The sequence below is a fragment of the Brachyhypopomus gauderio genome, chromosome 3 (genome assembly GCF_052324685.1).
Source record: "Brachyhypopomus gauderio isolate BG-103 chromosome 3, BGAUD_0.2, whole genome shotgun sequence".
NCBI classification, from domain to species: domain Eukaryota; kingdom Metazoa; phylum Chordata; class Actinopteri; order Gymnotiformes; family Hypopomidae; genus Brachyhypopomus; species Brachyhypopomus gauderio.
In genome coordinates this window covers 9,957,596-9,985,253 of record NC_135213.1, presented here as the reverse complement: position 1 = coordinate 9,985,253, position 27,658 = coordinate 9,957,596, and the positions used below count along the sequence as shown (strand labels likewise).

General features: G+C 43.5%; 2 protein-coding genes across 5 annotated transcripts; both read right to left on the bottom strand.

Annotated features, from left to right (window-relative positions):
- Nucleotides 1–1,495: 1,495 nt before the first annotated feature.
- On the bottom strand, nt 1,496–10,087 carry gprc5c (G protein-coupled receptor, class C, group 5, member C). 3 transcript variants are annotated; one of them, XM_076999380.1, is made up of 5 exons: nt 9,678–10,082; nt 6,677–7,764; nt 3,866–3,966; nt 3,503–3,619; nt 1,496–2,275 (listed from the first exon to the last, which is right to left on the bottom strand). In XM_076999380.1, the coding sequence occupies exons 2-5, from the start codon at nt 7,653–7,655 to the stop codon at nt 2,243–2,245; spliced, it is 1,230 nt and encodes a 409-aa protein (XP_076855495.1). In that variant the 5' UTR covers nt 7,656–7,764; nt 9,678–10,082; the 3' UTR covers nt 1,496–2,242. The 3 variants fall into 3 exon arrangements, with proteins under 3 accessions (XP_076855495.1, XP_076855494.1, XP_076855497.1); XM_076999379.1 differs by having other exon boundaries at nt 1,496–3,619; nt 9,678–10,087; XM_076999382.1 differs by lacking the exon at nt 3,503–3,619.
- Nucleotides 10,088–14,782: 4,695 nt separating this feature from the next.
- On the bottom strand, nt 14,783–25,774 carry gpr142 (G protein-coupled receptor 142). Of its 2 annotated transcripts, none has more exons than XM_076999377.1 (5): nt 25,712–25,774; nt 24,127–24,198; nt 23,126–23,299; nt 18,290–18,443; nt 14,783–17,506 (listed from the first exon to the last, which is right to left on the bottom strand). In XM_076999377.1, the coding sequence occupies exons 2-5, from the start codon at nt 24,130–24,132 to the stop codon at nt 16,548–16,550; spliced, it is 1,293 nt and encodes a 430-aa protein (XP_076855492.1). In that variant the 5' UTR covers nt 24,133–24,198; nt 25,712–25,774; the 3' UTR covers nt 14,783–16,547. The 2 variants fall into 2 exon arrangements, with proteins under 2 accessions (XP_076855492.1, XP_076855493.1); XM_076999378.1 differs by having other exon boundaries at nt 23,126–23,303; nt 25,712–25,753.
- Between the last annotated feature and the right edge of the window lie 1,884 nt (nt 25,775–27,658).

Genomic DNA, 27,658 nt, shown 5'->3' with positions numbered 1-27,658 from the left:
CCTTTATATGTAGTTTAGCTAGCCAAACAAAATTTCACGCTCTACCATAATAAATCTCTATAAGAATAGCCCAAGTGTTTATTACCTTCCTCCCCACAGACCTAAGAATAGGACTCTAAGGATAGAGCAGAGTCCAGACGTACTTTAAAAGGTGACTGGTGGTCCGACAGTGAGTCTGCGTCTGGTCAGAGCAGAAAACGAGATACATCGCATCATCGCTCTGCTATGAGTGGGACGTAAACAGGATCAATATTACTTTCACGACACCATCTTTCCGACTTCCAAAAATCCCGTTCCATTGGTTTGGCTTACTGCACTTATGTTCTTTTTCAACTTCATCTTTATCGATGTAGTCTAAAAACAGGACCCTGTATTCCAAATGAAGGGTTTTGCGTTTCCGTCGAAACAAAACTTTCATTTCTGCAGTGTGTGTCAGGGCTACGCGTGGGGTGTATTGTGTTACAGCTTTCCAGTTTGGCCAGATGAGCCCAGCTCACAGTTGGACTGCCCACTATCACGAGTCGATCAAGAATGGCTTCTTCCATGACAGAAGGATGAAACCTGAGGCATGTGGTTAAAGACAAACAGGAGGAGGTAAACAGCTGTGTATGTGTGTGTGTGTGTGTGTATGGATGCTTGGGGGCAGTGTGAAGAGGATAATATAGAAGAGATTTATTCATCTCCAATTTCTCTCCCACATCTTTCCTGGATCTTTAAAAAAATTAAAATAATGAAAAATCTTTTATAGGCAGCTTATGTGGGGGTACTAGACAGCTTGTGTGGTGGTTCCTGGAAGGTCAGCTCAGGCTTTTTGCTTCTTCTGTGTCTTTACTTCTAGCCCTTAGTAGCTCCCTATCATCAGCCTTGTTGTTATTTCTATTTGTTTCACTTTAATGTGATTTTTAATAAGAGAGGTTAAAGAGAGTTACATGTCAGTACAAGTTACAAGTTCAGTTTTATTTGATGTTACACCATTTTCTTCTCTAAAATTACTTTTAATACCACGAAAAATAATGACGTGGAAGTTTACATATTTTACCTATTTTATGTCTCTTAGTAACACTGGAGAAAACTCGTAAATAACCTTGAGCAATAACTGAAAAACATTTAGTTACCCCTGTCATTTTTATTTATTATAAACCTACAACCAAACATAAAACACCTTAACCTATGACACCAGGATTGGTTGTGATGTAATGGTTGCCCTGAATAACCATTCTCCTGGAACCTACTGGCTTTTATGGATGTATCTGAGCCCCTGGTGGGACAGGGAGTCTTACCTACTGTCAGATAAATGCCTCAAGCTGGAGCTGATGTGATGTTTCCAGTGATGCGATCCACTTTGCAATTCTATCTTCAAGTTGCATTTACGACAGTTTCACACATACACACACACACACACACACACACACACACACACACACACACACACACACAAACACACACCCCACAGCGACCTTCTGCACAGCAAACAACAAATGGGAACAACCCTTCCTACATTTCAGATATGTTTATTTTGTGAACGTACATACTCAGTCCAGTTCAACAAATTAAACTCAAAGACACAAGCATACATTCATACTATTTGTGCCGGATGTGCTTTGAGAAAGGTGTTCAGATCTGTAAATGCACTGCAATACTGAACACATTTGAACTCTAGAACGACAGAAAGCCATGAAATGTAATTATCTGTAGGCACTCTCAGTTATATAGTAGTGGTGACTACTGGTGACTTCTGTACAGAAGTTATGGTTGCTGCGAGCTATCTTAAATTAAGGCTAGTGCATACATAGTACTCTCATTATTCCTAAATATTGAAGTTTAAGGCAGAAATGTACAATAGGAGGCAACCGTCCTCTTAATGATGTCAGATGTGGCATCTGAAAGCAGGATGACTGAAACACATTATACTGCATCAGAGCTCCTTACGCATGTCCATCCGTTCTCCTGTGTTTATGGAAATGCATTGGATCAATGTGCAAAAGCATCAGGTATTGCATGTAAAACCTCCACACCCTTTGTTCAACTGCAAAGTCCAGTTTTGTCTGATTTCCTGCGACCAATTTTTAAGTGCAGTCATGTTGTGGGTGGTGAAAGAGATCCGGCACAGTGTCCCTGAAATGGGCAGAACAGCACCAACTTCACCTTTACGTATGAGCAAACAGCAAGATGGACCCATCATTTAAGATTCTTGAGAAAAATGAAAAACAAAGGAGTTTGAAGCAGGAGAGTGTGGCCAGCCTCACCACTGTGTTTTCCAATGCAAGAGGTTTCCCTAAACAGAAATGGAGAGGCGACAGTTACGATCATATGCAGTCATGTGCTTGAAAACAGCCTCACAGTTTCATAGAAAACTGTTGAGGTTTTCTTTGGTAATAGATAACACCTCTAGAGAGGCACTGATGCTCGAGGCATAGGGCAAACTGAGTCATACGTTCTGTTACGTGATCAGATGTCAGACTGGGCCACAGCGTGGAAAGCAATGTTGGTCCTAACCCACCTCCCTCTAGCTCAGATACTGAAGAGCTTGATGATAATCTGGTGGAAGGAGACTGGACTGCTTCATGCTACAGGCTTCCTGGACTGGAGGTCACCTCTGAGCTTATGTGCACAACAGCTTCTATTCATCACACTTCACTTTACTTGCTTCCTGCTTTGATTGGTTTTGTCCTGAGCCTACATGCACATGACCTGACCCTATATCCTATATAACTCAAACGTTGAACCTGAACATAAACATTTAGTTAAACATGCAAAAAAAAAAAAGAATCCTGCAAGACAGCCCCTTTGAACTGTGAAAAAAAAAGCTGCCCTTTTCCACCTGACTTGGGATCATATTTTTCCTGCCTCAGTGTATGACTTTCACTTACCTAAGCACACATAGAACTGGCCCTGTATCGGCTGTCAAGAGCAACAAAAATGTAGAAAGAAAACTGTGAAGCAAGTGCATTCTGGGAATGGAACCTGATCTTGTGGGAGTGAATGACAAGGCAGAGAGTGAGCAAGCAATAAAGACTGAAGGATGCCCCTCAGGCCATGCAGCAAGGGCAGCTAAAGGCAGGCGGCAAGGAAACACAGAAGAGGAGTCTCCAGGAAATGAGAGGATGAAAGAGAGAGGCATGAAGAAAGAAGAGGAGTCTCCATGAAATGAGTAGATGAAAGAGAGAAGCATGAAGAAAGAAGAGGAGTCTCTAGGACATGAGAGGATGAAAGAGAGAAGCATGAAGAAAGGAGAGATGAAGGTTCTGGAATGTAGAAAATTCTGGAGCAGTGATGTGTTCTCCAGAGGACAAGCAAGGGGCTTGATTTCAACTTGCAAAAATGGTGCAAAATAGGTGTGAAACAGTAATCAACTGAATAGGCTTTAGGTTAAAGCCAAGAAGGGCAAAGCAGCAACCCCTAGAGGTCACCTGAGCACCAGCAGAATGGAAAGGACGCCCCAGTGATGATGGTAAAGGACAAGAGGGATGGCATAAACGGCGGTGGCGGTGCAGCTGCGTACGTTGGTGGCGGGCTTCTGTCCGAGGGCAGACTCGTCCAGCTGTGTTGGCGAGCTGCTCTGGGTGTGCAGTGGGCTGAGCGTGGCTCGTGGGATGACCGTGTCGAACGAGCCGTCCGGCTGCAGCGGGAGGCGAGAGCATGAGAGAGGAAACCGGCAGCACACAGCAGAGCCCCTCCTCTCAGACACTCACATTTACACAACCAAACGCTGCTGGCTCACCACTGGGCCTTTGCATACGGCCATTGTTATAGAGCTACTAAGCCGTAAAGTAGCCAAATGGTGTGGAAGGACTGTGCGTCTCTACCTGAATGAGTGTCTGCATAGGCAAAGCAGACACAGCACAGACACAGCGCAGGCACTTACGTTTACTGCTCCCTTGGTGATGAGGGCCAGCTCGGTGGGCTGGTACACTGAGCTACGCATCTGTCCATTGTAGCCACTATATGGAGACACTGGCTTATTACCTGACAACAAAAACAACACATAAAAAGGATGAAGACAATATGAGACCTTTCCAGACATAGAACACTTCTAACCCAGACATAGAACACTTCTAACCCAGACATAGAACACTTCTAACCCAGACATAGAACACTTCTAACCCAGACATAGAACACTTCTAACAGACATAGAACACTTCTAACCAAGACATAGAACACTTCTAACCCAGACATAGAACACTTCTAACCCAGACATAGAACACTTCTAACAGACATAGAACACTTCTAACCCAGACATAGAACACTTCTAACCCAGACATAGAACACTTCTAACAGACATAGAACACTTCTAACCCAGACATAGAACACTTCTAAACCAGACATAGAACACTTCTAACCCAGACATAGAACACTTCTAACCAAGACATAGAATACTTCTAACCAAGACATAGAATACTTCTAACCAAGACATAGAACACTTCTAACCAAGACATAGAACACTTCTAACCAAGACATAGAATACTTCTAACCAAGACATAGAACACTTCTAACCCAGACATAGAGCACTTCTAACACAGACATAGAACACTTCTAACCCAGACATAGAACACTTCTAACACAGACATAGAAGACTTCTAATACAGACATAGAACACTTCTAACCCAGACATAGAACACTTCTAACCCAGACATCAAACACTTCTAACCCAGACATAGAACACTTCTAACCAAGACATAGAACACTTCTAATCCAGACATAGAACACTTCTAACCCAGACATAGACCACTTCTAACCCAGACATCAAACACTTCTAATCCAGACATCGAACACTTCTAACCCAGACATAAAGCACTTCTAACCAAGACATAGAACACTTCTAACACAGACATAGAACACTTCTAACCAAGACATAGAACACTTCTAAACCAGACATAGAACACTTCTAACCCAGATATAGAATATGTCTAACCCAGACATAGAACACTTCTAATCCAGACATGGAACACTTCTAAACAAGACATAGAACACTTCTAAACCAGACATAAAACACTTCTAACCAAGACATAGAACACTTCTACCCCAGACATAGAACACTTCTAACCCAGACATAGAACACTTCTACCCCAGACATAGAACACTTCTAACCCAGACATAGAACACTATAGAAGCCTGATCATACTTCTCTGTGACCATTTAAACATTCCATCACTCTTCACTATGAACACTGGCCTTTGACTTATGTTCTATGGCCTCTTTCATCTCAGGAAGAGAGTGCGGCGTAAGGACACTTGTCTGCAGTTGCAAGTGCTGTTCAGCCTCCACATGTGAATGTGTGTTTTTGTGTCTGTTATTAAGTCATTTTTTCAATAAACAAATTTATCTCTTAGGTGTGTTTGGAAAGGTGTTTGGATTATAGTGCAGTCCACAGGTGCAGTCCACCTGTTGATATACCCAACTTAACAGTGCCCCTCCATTCAATTGACCTCTGGTTAGGTAATTACCGCAGGACCCTGGAGGCCTTTGGGTTGGGTTCCTCAGCACAGCAGTGAAACACTGTTACACTGATTATTACAGTAATATGAGTGTGTCTGACACATTGGTGTTGGAGTTTTTATATGTCAGTGTCAGCGCTGGCAGTGACCTCCCACACTCTGGTCCAGGGTTCAAAAGCTGACCACTGATATATGAACGTGGCGACCACACCCTGCCAGGGCAGAAGACTCCAGCTGCACACCTACACTGTGAACCTTAAGGGGGCACTTCTAATAAATGGGTGGGTTGGTGTAGAAGGCAGTAGGATTCAGAAGAGAATAATAAAAACATAAGAATTTGATATAAAAGCATGAGCCCCGGGTTTATTGTGCAGTGCTGAAGATGGGAGAAAGCCCCGTTCCCATGGCCACCGAAGGCTGAGCCGATCACTGGGACATATGGCATGTGTAAGAAATCACTGTTCCTAAGCAAACAGCGCTGTGTGTACCCTTCAACACCTGCTCCACAGGCACGACACAGAGTTGGGACAGCGGGGACAGCCCATCCACGCCTCCCATCCTCGAGGGGGAACAGAAGCATGATCACTGGGAGCAGTGCTGGGAGAAATGTCTTCTTCCTCTGTGAAATACCTGACTCAGACGATACTGTTGCCACACCTCCGTCTCCGTGGAGATGTGCTAGTGTAAACAGCAGATTCAGGTTTTTTTTTTTTTTCCTGTAGCAACAGATTGGATCAGATTGTGGTCATGTTTACTCATGTTATGATGGGTTGGGTCTGCACACAATCTGTCCTTCACTGACTAATGGAGACCGTTTCAGTTTGTTCACTTTGATCTGGTCATTTCCACCTCTAGCATTAGCTAAGATGGGCGTGCGTGAATGTGGACAGTGTCCTTTCTCTGTCTTCAAAGCTCTTTCTATATTCAGCCACAATGACTTAGCAAATACACAACTTGCATGCAGACATGACCAGCTGATTGTGTGGAGGTGTAGGTAGGCCATCATCTATAACCATTTCATCATATCTACTGGATAAACCACAAAATATTTGCTATTGTATATGGAAACAATATGTCAGTACACAGGTAAATAGGGATAGTGGAGGAAGGGGGAGAAAGACAGCAGAACATCTAATCTAATCTTCCCACATTAAAGATACGAGAGCACTGAAGCCTCATCACATTCAGATTGAGATTAACAATATCTGGATTCTGGCGAAGATAACGACATGATTATTTACCTGTGTTGGGCTCGTCCATAGAGAAGGCCTTATTCTCCATGAATACACTTTGGGAGCTCTGCTCTTTCAGGATGGTCTCATAGCCCAGTCCAGGGTTGGTGTGGAGGTCCTGGCCAAAGCTCAGAGCCGTCTCTTCCTCCTCGGTCAGCAGACAGAGCGCTGGCACCGTGTAGAGCAGCAGGAAGACCCAGGCGTTGGCCACCAGAGCTATGGCCAGGGTGGCGTCATCCCACAACAAGGGCCTGCCGTACTTGGTGTTCCCATAGGTGTACATGACGATCCAGGCCACCCAGATGCCGATGGAGAGGAGGCCCGTAATGAAGATGAAGATGCCGTCCTTCCGCCAGCGCTTGTGTTTTCCTGCCAGAACAGGGAGGGGTGCCACGACAATGGCCAGCAGCAGGTTCATGACGTAGATCAGAGCCATGACGAAGTCCTTGTTGTCAATGGCGCAGGGTGCGGTCACGACAGCCGAGCCGTTGTTAACAGGAAAACGCACCATGGTGATGATCATCCACTCTGTGTTGATAACCACCTCCACCAGCCAGAGGCCCAGCGCTCCCAGACACAGCAGCCATCCCGAGAGCCCCGTGTCTCGCCTTGCCAGGACGTTGAGCTTCACCGCCTTCATTAGGAGGCAGGAAAAGCAGCCGGCGAAAAGCACGCCGAACAGGAAGCGGCGTGAGGCGCACGTGGCAAAGTCCTGCCCCACGATGAAGGCGAAGGTGAGGCCAAAGAGGCCGAGGGTGCAGACGAGGAAGCCCACATCAATGCCCACCGAGCTGCGACGCTTCCTGCTGGTCACGAAGGGCAGGCTGGCCAGGAGCACCATGAGCAGGACAAGGCAGGCCAGGACGCCCGCCGTGGCAAACGCCTCCACCACTACACCCCACAATGCACCCACGTCACACAGTCTGTAGTAGAGGGGGTTCAGGCCGGAACCACAGCCCTGTGGCACGGGGGCCTGGGGGGTCGCCATGGATCCAGGCAGAGGAGAACCACTGGATGACCAATAGAAGGAGGAGGACCCGAGCTCAGGGCGATGGAAACTCCAGCTATGATCACCTGTGATGATCACCTATGATCACCTGTGATGACACAAGCATGGCAGACAAATAAATAAATAACGATAATGACAACAGCAACATAAACAGTCAAGAACGTGGGATAAACAATGAGATGTGGAACAGACAGGGAGATGAAGCATTAGTAGGAATGGGAGTGTGCCTTATGAAGAAGGAGCAGGTGACAGTGTCTCATGTCTTAAGAGCAGAAACATCTAACACACCCATTAGGCAGACTGAAAGCCAACAAAATCCCAACAGTTCTATCACAGCCATTAAAACAGAGCATGTTTGTACTCGCTCTGTGGCTGCGCCCGGACCTGTTGCATGTGTGGGAGGGGGCACACGCGCTGAAGGTCTTCGTCCAAGGGCAGAGACTGAGAACGCAAACTTCTAAACTTGGAATTGTTCCCAGGAACTCTGTAAATCATTCATATGCCTTTTAAACAATATTGGCATTTCTCATTCGTAATTTCAGTTGCGGTTTAAGGAGAATGAGAAGTGGCCATGGGACAGGTTTTCCAGACACTAGACGTTAAACAAGTTACGTGTAGAAAGCAGTTTCACTGAAGAATGTTTTTCAGATACTCATACCAGACTGAAACTGATGGTTTTGCCTGTATAAACACACATGCAAACTGATATACGCACACGGACGGACATACATGGACACACATGGACACAGACACACACCAACACACATATATAGTGCTCCACAAGTCAGTAAGCCTAAAACCTCAGACACTGCACCATTTTATAGGTTTGCATTTTGCAAAGTGCTCAGTACTGATCTCAAACATGCACCAAGAAAAAGAGATATCTGGAGATGTCTGTCCCAAGACCTTAATTTCTCGCTTTGTTTTCTGATGGTTAAAGATAAACCAAAGTGTTTGTCATCATCTCAATCGTGGGCTAAGTTAACATTATCTGTCACCCATAATTTAGAAACTGCCCTGGAAGAATGTGTGGCTAAGTAACGGATCACAAGTCCTCAGAAACAAACGCCACTCTAAGTCACGAAGTTCAAGGGTCACTTGCATGGTGGCACGTCAGAACCAAACAGCCCTGATTCTCCTGAACACTACAGCATTTTTAAACATAGTGTTCTGAAACTTCCTGGTTCCGTTTAATCACCAAACCTGTAGAACTGGTTCTATCAAACGGTCCATGGCCATCAATGACATCAGTGACATTATGGCATGCAAATATGTCTTATTTCATTGCGGCAATATTAGGCTATCTTTAATCAGAACATTAAAATGTTTCCTATAGCCTATTGCCTATCCTCAATGTTACAAAAGGAAAAATTAGAAAATGAGTACAGTCTTAGACAAACCATCACAAAAACCTAATTCAGAATTAGTTTTATGTCATATTTATGTATGTATTTACAAGTTCGGTATGCCAAATAAACCCAAAAGAATTAAATGCGTGAAACCAATGAGCGATGAACTAGCAGCTCTCGGAGACGTTAAATTCAATTCAATATACTTGTTTTCCCTATGATAATATAAACTTGCACAAACCTCTGATCAAAACCAGTAAGACTAAAGACTCCGAGGTCTGTCGCTGTGCTGAACTCACCTGCGCAGGTGAACAAAGTAAACGCGCGATAACGGTTTAATATAATAATGGTTATAATCTATTGAATTAGACAGAATATTCTACTCGAACATCCCCTTGGCGTATAAATAGCTAACTCATGTAATTAAGTATTTATCTTTTCTACAGTGTATTTATCTTTACAAAAAAATCTGAAAAAAAAACCCGAATATAGTGTTGTACAGTACGTGCTCGTTATTAAAATAAGTGTATAAATCACAAAAGGAAAAGAAAACTTTATTTTACTTTATTTATTTATTTTTACTTTATTTATACAGAAGATCTTAGACCATTTAACAAATTGTAGCCTATGGAAATCACAAAACTCAACTTACTCTGGGATGGCTGTCGTATGAATGATCTCGTCCCAAGTCTGTATTGTCAAGATCAGTATTTCTCTGACAGTTTCCAATCACTGCTTTGAAAATATGTTCGACATTGACACGCTAAGACACGCTAAAAAGTGCTTAGGAGCGTAGTAAAGGTTTAGAACCCCTCAATGCACTCTTTGTGTTAAAATGACTATATAAACGTTGGTCCAATGAGATTGCTAAATTGCTGCTAAATCCAAGGATAGCACCCTAACTACCCCACTTTAGGTTGCTTTCTAAGCTACGACAGCGACTGAGCTGTGATGTTTGGAGACTCTCTCTCTCTCTCTCTCTCTGTCTCTCTCTCTCTCTTTCTCTCGCGCTCTGTTTCACGGGGGCGCGCATACGCTCTCGAGAGCGCGTACAGTGTGAACGCTTCAGGTTAAGCAGCCTGCCAACGGAATCAGCCCCTTTTCTGTGACTCTGTATTTTGGTATTTGGGCTATATATACTGTTATACTGTATATCTAGAAATTCGCACAAAAAAGATATCTTGTCTTAAATGCTACCGCTACGTAATTCCGGTTATTAAACAAAACGGCAGTGTTTGAATTGTGCTAGTACGTACGAATTGTGCTAGGCAAGGTCAGCACTGTAGCCTACAGGTTAATAAACTAATTGCTTTAGAATTTTTTTTTACTTCTCTTAAATATATTAACACGCTACCTTTTGAATTAACATAACAGCTTGTACAAATCATATAATTATGTATTAAGGTGAAGCATTAACCTCGGGCCAACAGAACTATCATATAGAACTATCAGAAGTTTTCCATGAAATCCACGTGGCATTGCCACATTATATTTATATACACTCAGAGAAAGCTCAGATCAGGATCGCACTGACACGTGAACATGTGATTATGACAATGCCTGTCATTGCTGTGGCTTTCCATTCATTCTTGATGTGCTATAATCTTTTGGGAAGGGCTATACGAACCAAACAAATCTGGTTTCCTGCTACTCCAGTGTGTCTCTTGCAGTTTCCAGAAGTACTCAGTGTACAGTGCTATTCTGGGACGTCAAGACTTGTGTACTGAAGAGGCATATTTGGGTGCCCTGCCCCCTTATCTCTTGCTGGGTGTTTCTGTTCCTCTGATCTCCTCTTTATTTCCACATATGGATCATCTTACAGGCCTTGGAGACCTTTTCTGACCGTAAACCCTAACCATAACCTTGACCCTAACCTGAACCCTAACCCTAATTTTGACCCTGATCTAATCTTGACCTTGAACCTAATCTTGACCCTGAGCCTAATCCACATCCCACCTAGGTCTGATTCCTACACGTTCCGGAGCAGTTCAGACAGTTGCTCACAGCCGTGTCCGTTTCCTCTGCGCGCCCACATTCACAAGCTTCTCTTGTTCATGACACGAAACCACTCAGAACACACGTTATCTTTCTATACACACAAAACTATTTACGGGCGAAGCAACAGCAGGCCTATCTACCGTTGAGAAATGAAATACAATGTTTTACGGGTTGCTGAACATTCTGCTTTCCATCCGTTCATTTGGAGCAAGTGTTCATGGTTTCACCTCAGAAAAAATTGTTAGAATCCACATTTAATTTCTGACGTACATTTTAGAAAAATGTTAATAATATACGCAACGTGCAGTAATTGTGTTAAAGCCCCATCTAGTGGTGTATAATCGCTACAACGTTCTCGTTCACGTAAAGTCTTGGAAATAGGGCCTACTTTATTATACGTGGACAGAGAGGTGGAGCTATTTTGATCTTCACAACTTTGTAAAACTGTTCCCACGTAATTATTTATCTATTTGTTTTATGTTGTTACAGTCAATGGTTGAGATATTGTGTTTTGATTGATAACTTGGTTATTCATATAAGAACACGAGGTTTTTTGAGATCTTTTGAATTTTTAAATTTATTATGTTTTTGCGTTTTTAAAAGTTGTTCTGTTTAGTTTTTGATGTATTTTCTTTTTTTTTATTTTAAATCTCTAATGCAAACACGGCAGTATTAATGCCTGTATACTAATTTATCCAGTCCAATAACTGTACCAGTCCAATAACTGTACTACTACAGTAACTGCTCACAAACAATTGAGTTTGTATATTTAAAAAAAATAATAATTTGCCACTGGGAAATCTCCAGGAGATTTTACAAGAACTCATTGTGTGTGTGTCTCTGTGTGTGTGTGTGTCTCTCTCTCTCTCTCTCTCTCTCTCTCTCTCTCTCTCTCTCTCTCTCTCTCTCTCTCACTCTCTGTGTGTGTGTGTAATGTTTGGGGACAGGGTTGAGCAGATTTATGGGTAAAATAGTTGTAGAGTAACGAAGTTTTAAGCTTTAACCTTTAAGCTGCAACAATTAAATATGACTTTTTTAACATGCAAATGAAGCTTGGTTAAGATTTTGCTATGGAAACACCATTCCTCTCATTCCTAGGAGATATTGGCTCTTGTACAATAAGTGGGTTGAATGTCAGTGTTGTGGAACAGACAGATGGTAGTTACAGGTGAGAGGGCGTGTTCTCAGCACCACCCAGATGGTAGTTACAGGTGAGAGGGCATGTTCTCAGCACCACCCATATGGTAGTTACAGGTGAGAGGGCATGTTCTCAGCACCACCCACATGGTAGTTACAGGTGAGAGGGCGTGTTCTCAGCACCACCCATATGGTAGTTACAGGTGAGAGGGCGTATTCTCAGCACCACCCAGATGGTAGTTACAGGTGAGAGGGAGTGTTCTCAGCACCACCCAGATGGTAGTTACAGGTGAGAGGGCGTGTTCTCAGCACCACCCATATGGTAGTTACAGGTGAGAGGGCGTGTTCTCAGCACCACCCAGATGGTAGTTACAGGTGAGAGGGCGTGTTCTCAGCACCACCCAGATGGTAGTTACAGGTGAGAGGGCGTGTTTTCAGCACCACCTGTGATCAGGACTGCTGGGCTGCTCTGAGCGAAAATGGACATGGAGAATGTTTTGACCAGTCAAGGTCATGACAGGACTGACAGGACCAGCAGCAGTCTTCTCCATATGGGCTATGGAACAAGAAGGCCCGGACATGTTGGCAAATCAGCAGATTTCTGTTTTAAATGACTTTCTGTTTTTTGTGGATTTTTTATTCTGTTTTAAGACAAAATATGACATATAACCCGTATCTAAAAACAGTGGTGTTGTCAGTGTTCAGGGTCAGTGGTGTGGTGAAGAGCAGCATATCAATGTTCCATAAGCCAATATAAATATCATCAGACACTTTATTTCTCACAGTTAAAAACATCATGCAGGAGCTGCCTGTTCCGTGTCACTGTGCAGTGTGATGGGTGCATGTTCATCCACACTGCAGGGACATGCTAGCAGGAAACATGTGAGAGATGACTGAGGTTTTCTTTCCATTTTTCCTTGAGGTGGTTTACAAGGAAGATTTAACAATCCATATTACAGGGAATCAATCCATCAATCCAGATTACACGCCATCAATCCACCAATCCATCAATCCAGATTACAAGGCACCAATCCATCAATCTACATTAAAAGGCATTAATTCATCAAGCCTAATTACAGGGCATCAATCCAGATTCCAGGGCATTTTTAATGGCACATGATATTAACAATAATAACAAGTTAAAAAATAACAACGACCATCAAAATCTAAATCAACATTAACAGCAAACAGTTTGAACTTCGAAAGCTTAACATCTGTGACAAGGACAAGGACCAGTTATCTCTTAAATATTCCCAACAGAACCAGTAATGGATACCTTGGAGGATTTAAATTCATTTGCTGTGTGTCATCTTTTACAGGGCTGTATGGCAATAATTACGTGTACAGCACACATGTAGGCTGCAACTGATGACTGAAGGAAGGGTAGTTAACCCCACAGTAATGAGTGGAGGAAGGGTAGTTAACCCCACAGTGATGAGTGAAGGAGGTGTAGTTAACCCCACAGTGATGAGTGAAGGAAGTGTAGTTAACCCTGCAGTGAAGAGTGAATGAAGGGTAGTTAACCCCACAGTGATAAGTGAATGAAGGGTAGTTAACCCCACAGTGATGAGTGAAGGAGGTGTAGTTAACCCCACAGTGATGAGTGAAGGAGGTGTAGTTAACCCTGCAGTGATGAATGAAGGAAGGGTAGTTAACCCCACAGTGATGAGTGAAGGAGGTGTAGTTAACCCCACAGTGATGAGTGAAGGAGGTGTAGTTAACCCTGCAGTGATGAATGAAGGAAGGGTAGTTAACCTTGCAGTGATGAATGAAGGAAGGGTAGTTAACCCCGCAGTGATGAATGAAGGAAGGGTAGTTAACCCCACAGTGATGAGTGAAGGAAGGGTAGTTAACCCCACAGTGATGAGTGAAGGAAGGGTAGTTAACCCCACAGTGATGAGTGAAGGAAGGGTAGTTAACCCCACAGTGATGAGTGAAGGAAGGGTAGTTAACCCCACAGTGATGAGTGAAGGAAGGGTAGTTAACCCCACAGTGATGAGTGAAGGAAGGGTAGTTAACCCCACAGTGATGAGTGAATGAAGGGTAGTTAACCCCACAGTGATGAGTGAAGGAAGGGAGGTTAACCCCACAGTGATGAGTGAATGAAGGGTAGTTAACCCCACAGTGATGAGTGAAGGAAGGGTAGTTAACCCCACAGTGATGAGTGAAGGAAGGGTAGTTAACCCCACAGTGATGAGTGAAGGAAGGGTAGTTAACCCCACAGTGATGAGTGAAGGAAGGGTAGTTAACCCCACAGTGATGAGTGAAGGAAGGGTAGTTAACCCCACAGTGATGAGTGAAGGAAGGGTAGTTAACCCCACAGTGATGAGTGAAGGAAGGGTAGTTAACCCCACAGTGATGAGTGAATGAAGGGTAGTTAACCCCACAGTGATGAGTGAAGGAAGGGAGGTTAACCCCACAGTGATGAGTGAATGAAGGGTAGTTAACCCCACAGTGATGAGTGAAGGAGGTGTAGTTAACCCCACAGTGATGAGTGAAGGAGGTGTAGTTAACCCTGCAGTGATGAGTAACAGCAGACAACACCTCCACTAGGGTGCGTCTGAAATAGAATTTCTTTATGATTTGGCTTTTCTGTGATATTTGAAAGGCAGCAGGCAGCCTTTGTGACTGTCACTCACGTTTCCTGACTCTAATGGTAAATGTCATGTGTAAAATGAACTTTTCAGTGAAACATCACTGGATAAATTTCACATGAACTTTAGGTGCTGGCATTTAAGAGAGGTTTTACATATGACAAGCAATGCTCACAGGGGTTACAGCAAAACTGTGCAGAGGATCAGGAAGCACTGACTGTGAGGGGGTTGTAAAAATGTTTGGCTAATACCTACAACTGTCCCCCCTCACCACTCTCTGACAGACAGTGCCTGCTCTGTGGCTGTTCTGCAGCTGGGCATGACCCAGTAAGGGGTCACTAGGCCTTCAGCCATGGCCCTGTCTGAGAGAGAGGTGTGGGGTTTTAAGACCTAAAATAGGGTACAGTGGAACACTAATGTGTAGGGGAGGGGTATATGCTTATTCTAAACAAAGTGATCAAGTGAACAAGTGGATGTTATATGTATCAATGAGTTCATATTTCTCTCTATTTAAAAATAAATATTTATAATAATCACTTATTTAATTAGTGGTATAAATGTTATACCTACAAATATTTGTGCTGTTTATATGTTAAGGCCCACAGTTAAACTTAACAATGGTTCAGGATAGGTCAATAAATCAGTCCAGGTTTTACCTACAAACATCTCTTCCACTCCACATTGTGGTGGTTAGTGTGCCTAAATCTTGTAAAGTACCCCTGGTTGGGCTGATATGTTCATAATATGCACTGAAGAGCAGGGTTCACACTATCTTCACACCAGTCGGCAATACGCAAACTTATGACATCACAAAGTTTACACTAAGACTATGGCCATTTTATCAGTTAGCCTAATGGCTTCCATCAGATGGAAACTGATTGGAGTGCTCGTGTGTGTGTGTGTGTGTGACACCTGGTTCTCTGTGGAGAACACAGTGTGTTTGCTCAGCGGGGTCTCTCCTTCTTCTGCTGATTGCATCCCCCCTGAGCTCCAGCTGGTCTGGTTCCTCCCTGAATCAACAGCCTGACAGACATCGTTTGCTTACGAGGGGGAAAAACACCGTCCCTCTCTGCTCCACTGACAGCACTCAGCCTGCTCTTACACAACTGGCCAGGGTCATGCAATCGTATAGCCTAAACAGAAAGGGAGGACGTGAATTAGTCCCTGTGGACAATGTCTTAGTCTCTGGTCTGTCCTCTTTTACTTGTGTGACCAGTGATACTGGTAGCTAGGCTTTGTGAATTCTCTGAACCAATTTCATTGTCTAGCATGAATTTGAATTTGAATTGGGTAGACATTCACACACACTACACAACAAAACTCCATGAAACAAAAAGCTCAATTTCTCCAGTTTTGGATTTTCAGGGAGTAACTGTTGTGTGAATGTATTCATTCAGAGTGTGAGTGTCGTATATGAATATACAATACCTACCCGAGTCCACATGTGGAGAGTATTCAGGTCATATTGATATGCAACAGTGGCAGAAGAGTAGCAGATTTCATTTCACAATGTAAAACAAAATGAATATCAGGTTTCTAATCACAATTTTTTAAAGATAACATTCAGAGATAATATTCATATTGGGGAGTTAGAATATCCCTGAAGTTGGTTATGGACGAGTTTGCAGTCGTACCACACGCTACTCTGAGGAGGAGCTCTGAGAATCGTGCGACTGGCAGCTGGCAGCTGTGCTTTCCAAAATGCACGAGAGGGGGCGGATAGATCCATTATAACAGAACCGAGACACTCGGTGTGATGCTTGCTGGGAAACATTTGATACAAATTTTTGGAGCTATGCAATGTGCTCTGTGCTGAGGGCTGAGAGTGCGGCTCCATCTCTGTGAGTGCGCTTGGCTGTGCTGGACAGGGAGGAGTTGGAGGCGTTGGCCGAGGCGGCCCGCTGGTGGAGAGGCCTCTGTGGGTGCAACGGCGCCCCCCTGAGGAGCAGCACGTCCCTGACCACGCTCCTGAAGGCCTTGCTGACGAAGCAGTACAGGAAGAAGTTGACTGCGGTGTTGAGCATGGCCAGCATGTTGGACAGGTCGTAAGCCAGGTGTACACGCCAGTCCCTGTAAACGGATGCCACGTAGAGGTGGTAGAGCACCACGGTGGACCGGGGGGCCCACAGCACCGTGAAGACGGAGGTGACAGCCAGCAGCATGGCCGTGGTCTTCCCCAGCCTGCCCGCCCCCATGGACGCCTTCTGCCCGCTCTCCTCCTGACACCTCCGCTGGTGCTGACGCCGACGGAGACGCACCACGATCAGCGAGTTCAGCACAAGGAAGATACCACATGGCAGGATGTAGATGATGGTCACATGGGTCCAGATCAGGGTGGAGTCCAAGACGCCGGGTGGCCTGCTGACCCGCCACACGTCCGACCACCAGAAGAAGGGCACGCCGGACGCCAAGGCGAGGGTCAGGACGGCGGCGATGATGCGGCGTGCCCGGGCCGGGTAGCTGATCTGCCGGTGCTGGAGGGGATGGCACAGGGCGACGTAGCGGTCCACGGTGAGGGGTACGGTGGCCCAGATGGACGCGTGGTTGGCGGCGAACTCAAGCATGCTGACGGAGCGGAGGAGCACCTGTGGCACCTCGCGGTGGAAGACGGCCGTCTCCAGCAGGAAGCCCACGAAGATGATGAAGAGCTGGCTGAGGATGTCGGCGCCCGTCAGTGCCAAAAGGTACACGTAGAGGGCCTTCTGGGTACGCGCGGCCAGACGAGACAGAGCCACCAGTGTCAGGATGTTCACTAGGGGACAGACGAGAGAGGACATAGCAGATATGGAGAACGTATCTCGAGAAGACAGAAGAGGTGCAGGGACAGACAGCAGTACTGCTGGATTAGCGCTAGTCCAGCATTCTGACTGGGTTCTTGGTTGAAAATTGTTATACTGTTATACTGTAAAATAAAGCTTAAAAGCTGTACATCACCCCTCCCCCATATGGTTCCTGCTTACACTACTCATATAATGTTTCGGGTTGGGCGGTGTGACCAGTGTACCCACAGTCTCAGGCATTAGTGCCCAATATTCAGCCTTTGTTAGAGTTCCTTAACATCTGTGGCTTTGTTACTATGATAGTGGAAACACAATACCATCACCACCATGAGAAAGGGGTGTAAGGGACTACTTTAAATATAACTGAATATTGCTGATTATACTATTAATAATAATACTAATAATACTGACTATACTATTAATGAACTAAATGATTGATTTGCTCATGTTCATTGTGCCTGGGTATTTCTGGTACAGTGGTATGAAAAAGATCATTGGTTGTTTGGATCAACAATTTCAGTTAAATATATCATATAGCAGATGAACACAGTAATATTTTGAGAAGTGAAATAAAGTTTATAGCAGCTGGGCTTATAAATAAAGCAGCTGGGCTTGTGATGTAATCTTGAGAACATCTGGGCAGCTTCAGTCTTTACAGGGTAAATCACCTTTGGGGAAGGTTAGTGAATGACATGGTTGTGCCCTATGCGGCTCTCACTGGTTTAATCTGTGATGTGAACGCTGGAGTGGCTTACCTGGCACTCCCACACACAAAAGGATGCTGTAGTAGATGACAGGGACATAGCCCAGCACGCACTCCGACCTCTGCTGGGCCTCGCTGCTCTCCTGCTCCCCCTGGTGACTGGACCCGGTGTCATTGTGCCAGCTGACCATGGCCCTTGCCTTCTCCTGCGTCCAGAAAGATGGTTGGAAGGTCAAACATGATTGTGACTTCATATTGTTAAATCGTTAGTATGGTCTACATTAATAGCTTCAAAACAACCATCTGTAAAAGTCTACAAATGTCTTTATTATATACACATATACAGTAGAATGGGAATAATTTCCCACATAATCTAACTTCTTTAGAACAGTGCACGTGGTCATTGTACAGCACCCCAGAGCCAAGGAGACTGAGGGCCTTGGGGTTAATGGGCTTTACAGTGACAATGTGGCAGAGTTGAAGATCCTTCCAGTTAAGAGCCAATGTCCTGCCCACCAGGCCACAATGTGCTTCAATAGGTCTGAGTCCTGGTGTTTATCAGCAAAAGGCCACATAACATCATCCCAGAATAAGCAGGGCAGGTGTGTTAATAGAGTGACGGCAGGTGGTTGAGTGAACGTGATTTCTCAGTCTGTTGTGTCAGGTGAGGAAGTGTGATCTCCATGTTAGAGCCCTGCTGAATATTACACACCACGGGTCTGCGCTGGTCACACACATTAACGGGAAACATTACGACACGTTAAGTGTGTGTCACGTTCGGTAGAGTGGTGCAAGGCTAATGGCTGTGAGGTGAGCGTGTGTTTGGAGCCGGCTGTGGGGTTAATGTCAGAAAGAGCCCTCTGGCAAAGTAGTGGTCACTTAGAAACAAGATCCGGGTAACCGATGGTGACAAAAGACCTGAAACTGCACCGGTGCCTCATCTTCTTATCTTTCTCTCTCTCTCTCTCTCTCTCTCTCTCTCTCTCTCTCTCTCAATGGTGCTTTATTGGCATGACAAATATGTACATTTGTATTGCCAAAGCATAGGATACACAACAATGGTAAAATAAAATAATAGTAAAGTAGAATAATAAAATGTCTATATTGTCATTACCATTACATAACTACTTCGATAACTGCTTCCAGTATTTAAAATAATACAAAATGAAGTTCTAATAATGTAATATATATTATGTACATATACATGCAAACATATATACATATTCATACACATACAACAATAACTGTAATTACATGGCTTTGTAGCTGTTGTCCATTAGTGTGTGACAGGAATGAACATGCAGCCCTGCTAGTGTGGTTATCTCTCCATGTTCACCAAGAACATACACCAGCTTCTCTTCATCAGGGAGATCTTGAAATTCAGGGAATATCTTAGGGACGTGTTAATTTTGCTATAGAATCTAGAACTAATATGTTATATTTTGTGCATTCAGTTATGAGTTATATTTTGTGCATTCAGTTATGTATTCAGCATTCATTCTCTATCTCACTCTCCCACTCTCTCTTACTCTCTCTTTCTTACTCTCTCGCTCTCTCTCTTTCTCAAGCTTTCTTTTTCATCTCCTCTTCCAGCTCCTTAACACAGATATCAGCTGACGTAACACCGTCCCTCTGCTCTGCTGGAACACATGTGTGTGTGTGTGTTTGCAGCACCTGTTTCAGCACTCGACCCAGAAACAGCTCCAAGTGTCTGGCTTGTCTTTCTTCCTTTACTACTGGGGTTAATCAGGTTCAGCAAGCGTTTTTCCACAGCCAAGCCCTCCTGACAATACTGCACTGACCTTAGACCGCTGGGCTGATTAAAGGCTGGTGATTACTTTAATATCGGAGTGGATTAATTAAACTACAGTATAGCAAATATAGAGGGTGCTCATTGCACATACAGTAGGGGAGGAGGAGAAGGCAGTAACAGTGCTAAGATGGTCTTTTGCTTAGGTGGACAGATTTCAAAGAGCAGTTGAAATATAGAGAACAACCCAACATCTGTCTTGTGTCGCCTTGTAACTGCTGTTGTGTCGTGACCCCGCGAGGCAGAGGGAGAGGGGGTTATTTGTGACTCCACTGTGGTTGAGTGGTCTTAACTGCAGTGACCTGTGAATAACCCCAGACATGGTTTTGTACATTTTGTTCACTGACAATCAGAGCTTAACAAAGCAGCTCATCAAGTGCAGCATGTTGAAATGAACAGAGCTCTGCCACAGAGAAATGGAGGCTCTTGGAGGAAAGTCCAGAGGTGACGAGTTTGTCAGTGAAGTGTTATTTCTACCACTGCCATTGTAATGTAATGGTCAATGGTTAAAGTAAACGTCTTATGGGTTTCATCTAGAAGCGCACGCACGCACGCACACACACACACACACACACACACACACACACACACACACACACACACACACACACACACACACACACACACACGCTCACACACGCTCACACACGCACATGTGTATATATATGTATATACACATCTGTGTGTGTGCATGTGTGTGTGCACGCGCGCCTCTAGATGAAACCCATTATATATATATATAAAATGATGTACAGTGATATTGTTAAACTGCCATGACTGTGAATATATGGAGCTAAAGCCTTATCAGTGTGTGGATGAGGAGGGTTCCTACAAGAACATGACGCACAGAACAAGCACATAGGGCCTGAGAGCTTTAGAAATAATCTGAACATTCAGTATGCTCACATCACACATTTGATTTGGTGAAATGTCAAGGAAACTAGGGCTTCTTCAGAGCGCCAGCCGATCTGAGAACAGGATCCTACAGGCAACTCCCTGAAGTATATTTCCTTATGAAATCTCAATAGAATATGTGGGGTTAGTTTCTTTCTCCTAATACAGTACATTTAAAAAGGACATTGAAATATTGGTTTAGATTTATAGACTTAAGTTGAATTAAAAATGAAAGCTTTTTAGTCAGAAATTTTTGAAAGACATCTATAAAACACTCAGATCATGTAATTTTCTATGCTGTGCAGAAACTGATGATCTTTGTGTATTGATTTTGTATGTTAATGACCGCTGCTCTCACTGATGACAGGAGGGTAACGGTGCGGTAGTGAAGATCTCTGCGTGAGTGAAGATGAGGACAGCGGTGTGGGCGGGACATAGTGTCCACATACGCTTGACATCACTATATGCAGCATGTCCAAACAGAAGAATGTACATCAAAAACAGAAAAATACTCATGTCTGAATTGGTAAAGGGAAAAACATTGCATTACTTTGCAATGAAACCTTTCAGCTATGCTGAAGGGAGTCAGTGTTCTGTCGCATGACTAAAGTTCTCGTCTGGACGGCTGGGTTACAGAGCCACGTCCTGGCTTCAGCAGGACAGCCATGCTGGAGACCTGCGGTGCGAGATGGTGAAGAGTGATGCTTTCTGAAAGTGCCCCAGCCCGGGGGCAGCGGGGCACGCGGTATACTTCTGTTTAAACAGGAAAGTGGATGATCAAACGTGGGAAGTGTGGACCAAATGCAACGCTGATGTTCTCAGCTGCAGAGCAGAGTACTGAAGACCTTCTTGCAAACTCCTGTGGGAGTCACTGACACTAACACTATTGCTCCTTAACACTAAAGGAGCATGTGTCATTAAAGCCAGGCTTCAAGTCCCATAATGACATGAAATCCACACGGCTTTCACAGCACACCGGGAAAAGATACCCAGCAGTCTGAATAGGGTCTCATGTTGCAAGCCACGGTAAAGGCACTGCTCCATGTGTCGCACAGGCAATGGTGTGCTTGCGTTCTCCAGCTGAGCAGACCTGTCTATAGTGTTGAGTTCTGGGGACAGCTCAGCTGAGTGGGACAGTTCTGCATGCAATGAACTCCACTCAGTCCTCTCAATTATTCATGGTAAGACAGGACGCCTGAAACAATAGCCACGCTCAAGGGCAGAGCCATAACTGTACTCTCCCTTCCTTACATGTCCAGAAAAAAACAGTCAAGATCACCACTTTCAGTGAGAGAGAGGGGGGAGAGAGAGAGAGAGAGAGAGAGAGAGAGAGAGAGAGAGAGAGAGAGAGAGAGAGAGAGAGAGAGAGAGAGAGAGAGAATTTGCAAGTGAGGAGGTTTCATTTGGGTAGCTGTGCAAACTTACAGTGGTCATAGATTTAACTGTACCCTGAACAGTCAATCTGGAAACTTCTAAACCTCTCTTTGCTCAGTTTTCTGAGCATATGAATGAGTGAAATTTCACAACTTTCTAAAACTGACCTATGTACTTCCTGTCATTTGAGTGGAAATTAAAATGATATAACACAGGAGGTGGCCCTGAGACGTCCAGTGGTCATTGGATTTCCAGCACAAATCATTCCTCTGAAGCCTGCGTGTTCTGAAAGGTTGTTGGTAGTTTTAAATAAAGAAGTAGATAACATGAGGATAAATCAGCCTCCAAAAATGAAAACCCAGAGATGAAGGAAAGAAAACGCAACTGACATATTTACATAAACATTTTTGTTTAAATTATTGTGATTCAACCAGCATGATAACCCAAAGAGCTGAATTTCCTTCCATCTATTATATCACATTTGCCTTTTCACTTTTAACTTTTCTCTTTTTGTTTTTCCTCCCTTTACTCTCTATAAGTAGCAATTTTACAAACTAAAACTCAACACTAAAGTCACACAGCCTCAGAATAGTGATCCAACTGCAAGATTGACATGAATCTGGACAGAAAACCTCTGACATTTGACTGTGTATTCCTAACAAATATTTAATAAAACATTACTGCCAGAATTATCAAGACCAGAAGGAAAATAAATGTGTATATAGAAACTAAATAGTCAAAGCAGGGAGGATAAATATTTGAGTAAGAGAGTCTAAGAGAGTTGGAGAAGCAAAGAGAGGCCTTCATTACCGTCAGGGCCAGGTGCTGGTCCCCATCTGTCCAGTGTGGGATGGACACTCCTTTGCTGGGCTCTGGATCCCTAGAGCCCGATTCTGATTCCAGAATTCCGTGAAGAAGAGGAGGAGGAAGAGCAGGAGAGGGACAGAGAGCTGTGATCCCCAAACCAGCGGCACATTGCTGCAGCTAACTGGGCAGAGAGAGAGAGAGAAATGGGAAAGAAATGATGGAGCTAAGGAGAGAGAGTGAGTGAGAAAGAGGAGTAGAGAGAGAGGGTGGGAGGGAGAGAACAAGAGAGAGAGAGAGAGAGAGAGAGGAGGTGGAGTGAGGGATGAATTAGGGAGGGGTGAGAGTGTGCATGCATTTAACAAGGTCTCTGTAGGGACTGTAGCTTTGTGCTGAATATAGAAGCTAGATATATAACCATAAAACATATATGATTTGTGTTTAACTTTTCACGTCTGTATTTTAAAATCGTTCATAAAGACAAGCTAAATTTCTTTTAAAGAACAAATTTGGGGCAACGGATACCTTGTCCATCACTAAGGCTGGTACAGTGTGAACAATCCAGTCTCTGACTTGTTCATGACGTCCTGATTCTACCCCAGCTGAACTCTCATCACCCTCTGTGATGCTTGCTCAGTGTCCATAAAGCGCTGTGTAGTTTTCAATATCATAGGCGCATACTGGGAGGTAAAGGTCTTACTGAGATCTCAGGAAATATTATGGAGACATTATGGAGACATTATGAACATAAAGAAATAAAGGATGATAGTTTTCCTTTGCTTTGCTTTTATAATTACATAAGGCAACAGCTACCTTAAACCTGCTTCTTTTTTAATTACTCTCCATCTGTTCCTCTCTTTCTCTCTTTCCTTCTCTCCCTCTCACTCTCTCACTTACACTCACTTCCTCTCCCTCTTTCTCTGATCTGTGAGTGTTAGTTTGATGAATTGGAGCTGGCCTTCCTCCACACCACACACCAGATGCTCAACCAGGCAGAAAAGATTTACCATCATACAACTGAATTCTTATCTTTAATTGCAGCTCTTGGGTGAGAGGGTGTCAATCTGCATCCGTATGCCCTTGATAGAGAGAGAGAGAGAGAGAGAGAGAGAGAGAGAGAGAGAGAGAGAGAGAGAGAGAGAGAGAGAGAGAGAGAATAACAGCACCACATATTTTGTTATTATCTTATGTCTTCATTATTCTCTTCAGTCTCTATATTGTCTGTTTTTATGCCTCACTAGATCACATGATCTATCACTTCTAACTGATCACTGAACTGACCCTGATGTATTTACCAAAAAGTGTTACCATAGGAACTAAAATGTCATATCAGTTAACCGGAGCCAAACCAACACATCACGACAACACGTGTTTCTTTTGTATCTATGACTGGGTGTCCTAAAATGATGAAGGTACAGTTATGTTTTTCTCTCTGTGTGTAGACATCCAAGTCAGTTAAAGGTCCATATAGGCCCTTCTGTCTGTTACTGCACTGCAGCACACTGGCTGAGCCTGCATCAGAATAGAACTCCAATTCCCAAGAGCCTTCACACTCTCTGTCTTAGGCACAAACCTCACACTTGCACCTCTCAAACACACAGGTACCTTTCACCTGCCTGAGCACTAGCACACCACGCCTGTAACCACTTTACACACGTGCACATATATAAACCTCTCCTTCCCACAATTACAGTGCTTTACGTTAGCCTATGCTCAGTGCCTGTGGTGGTTTTGTTTTTCCATTTGCCTGTTTTAATCTCATCTGTTGTTACTCTATAGTAATATAGGCCTCTATGTCTTGTGCTCTTATTTTGCTCTTTGTTTTGGGCTCTTATTTTGCCTTTGATTCCTTGGAAATGTCATACTTTTCCTCGTTGACAGTCAGACATGTAGGACACATCTGCACCTCTTTCCTGATTTAAACAAAGAAAAAGCACAAAAAGATTCACCACAGCTGTGACTCACAGGAAGAATTCAAACAGTTTACACTGCAGCCAAGAGGACCAGTCCGTTCAGAGGACCAGTCCATTATGGATGTCTTGGCACCGATGAATAGTTTTAATTATGTCTTGGAAATATCTTGACTCTACTTTCCCTGATGTTCCACCAAATTTTCTCATGATAAATTCAGAAATACTATCTTATTTTCTCTCCCCTCCCAGCACTATTACAGTCGAGCTGTTGAAACATGTTTTTGTTTTCTATTTATTCTGCTTATCCTAGAGTTATTTCACATTAGTCTTAGATAAGAGGTCTTTCAAAAACAGTTGTTGAAAGATTAAAAAATGTTTTCTAGAGTTTTGGCTGGTTCAGGACTGGCTTTGAAAGCTGTGATCTAAGCAAGCAGGTCCTGCCTGGTCCAGTGTCTGACCGCCACCATGTCGCCTCTGTCTCTTCATCATCATTCTTCCTCTGGGTCAGAACACCCCCAAGAACACAAATGCGACTTTCAGATAAAACAGAGAGTCCACTGCACCTCGTGCACTGTCTCTCGTGAAAGACACAGGCTGTTCCATTAGCAGCGAGCACCAGGATGTTGAGCTGTATGCCTGCATGCACCCAGGGCAATCTAACGTGACAGGCCATCCTTACCCTGAGTAGATCTGAGGAGACTGGCCATTCAGCTGGTTCTTTACCTGCACAGGGTTTACAAAGATAGAAGAGGGTGTTATTGAGTGTATATATGTCTTTATATGTCATCATATGGTCTAGATTGTTATTGAATACATAGTATTTACATGTGGTCATGCAGTAATCATTAATATTGAATGAATATTCATGTGTGTTCATGCAGTACTCATTATTATTGAATCAATATGCATGTAGAGTGATGGAGTATAGGTTATCACTTCTTTGTTGTTGCATTTTTATCCAGCACATGGGTTAGTTTCACTTCTGTCAATCACTCTTACTTGTACAAACCAGATTCCAAAAAAGTTGGGACACTAAAGAAATTGTGAATAAAAACTGAATGCAATGATGTAGAGGTGCCAACATCTATTATATTATTTTATTCAGAATAGAACACAAATCACAGAGCAAAAGTTTAAACTGAGTGAATGTATAATTTTAAGGGAAAAATATGTTGTTTCAAAATGTCATGGCCAACAAATGCCAAAAAAGTTGGGACAAGGCCATTTTTACCACTGTGTGGCATCCCCCCTTCTTACAACACTCAACAGACGTCTGGGGACAGAGGTGACCAGTTTCTCAAGTTTAAAAATAGGAATGCTCTCCCATTCATGTCTAATACAGGCCTCTAACTGTTCAATCATCTTTGGCCGTCTTTGTCGCTCCTTCCACTTTATGATGCACCAAATGTTCTCTATAGGTGAAAGATCTGGACTGCAGGCTGGACATTTCAGTACCCGTATCCTTCTCCTACGTAGCCATGATGTTGTGATTGCTGCAGAATGTGGTCTGGCATTATCTTGTTGAAAATGCAGGGTCTTCTCTGAAAGAGATGACGTCTAGATGGGAGCATATGTTGTTCTAGAACCTGAACATAGTTCTCTGCATTAATGGTGCCTTTCCACACATGCAAGCTGCTCATGGCACAAGCACTCATGCAACCCCATACCATCATTGATGCAGGCTTGTGAACGGAGCGTTGATAACAACTTTGGTTTATCCTTGTCCTCTCTGGTCCGGATGACATGGCATCCCAGTGTTTTATAATGAACTTCAAATTGTGACTCATCTGACCACAGAACAGTCTTCCATTTTGCCACACTCCATTTTAAATGACCCCTGGCCCAGTGCAAATGTCTGAGCTTGTGGAGCTTGCTTAGAAATGGCTTCCTCTTTGCACTGTAGAGTTTCAGCTGGCAATGGCCGATGGCCGATGACCCTTACACACAGTGATTGTTCTAGATTTTCTGAATCTTTTGATGATATTATATACACAGTTGATGATGATAACTTAAAAGTGCTGGGTAAAACCATTCTAGTATTGCTGCACTATATTTCTGCACAACAATAATGGAATTGGTGATCCTCTTACCATATTGGCTTCACAGAGACGCTGACACTCTGAGAAGCTCTTTTTACACCCAATCATGTTGTCAATTAGTGTTAATTGGTCTTCCAGCTGTTCGCAATATGCTCAATTTCCTTTTTCCTGCCACTTATTGCAACTTGTCCCAACTTTTTTGGGATTTGTTGACACTGAGAAATTTTGAATCAACATATTTTTCCTTTAAAATGTTACATTTTTTCAGATTAAACGTTTGATCTGTCATCTATGTTCTATTACGAATAAAATATTGACATTTGCCATCTCCACATCATTGCATTCAGTTTTTATTCACAATTTGTTTAGTGTCCCAACTTTTGTGGAATCCGGTTTGTAATTTAATCGTTTCTGAAATTTCTTTAATGGTGAATTTTGATGCTAACTCATTTTAGTGGCAAACAACTCTTAAACAACAACAACAACAACAACAAAAAATCACAAAGCAGTTGTAGTTGATCAATGCTCCTTTGTCAGCTGTGTGTAAATGTTGACCTGATCTAAACCTGTGTAAAGACCTGACCTGT

What these genes read in the sequence shown, in the direction of transcription:
- gprc5c (XM_076999379.1), bottom strand. Translation starts at nt 7,655, where the DNA reads ATGGCGACCCCCCAGGCCCCCGTGCCACAGGGCTGTGGTTCCGGCCTG. An exon ending in TATGGACGAGCCCAACACAG is followed by an intron (nt 3,967 to 6,676) that starts GTAAATAATCAT and finishes TTTTGTTGTCAG; the next exon opens with GTAATAAGCCAGTGTCTCCA. An exon ending in TCACCAAGGGAGCAGTAAAC is followed by an intron (nt 3,620 to 3,865) that starts GTAAGTGCCTGC and finishes CTCCCGCTGCAG; the next exon opens with CCGGACGGCTCGTTCGACAC.
- gpr142 (XM_076999377.1), bottom strand. An exon ending in ACCAGCACCTGGCCCTGACG is followed by an intron (nt 18,444 to 23,125) that starts GTAATGAAGGCC and finishes TTCTGGACGCAG; the next exon opens with GAGAAGGCAAGGGCCATGGT. An exon ending in TTTGTGTGTGGGAGTGCCAG is followed by an intron (nt 17,507 to 18,289) that starts GTAAGCCACTCC and finishes TCTGTCCCCTAG; the next exon opens with TGAACATCCTGACACTGGTG.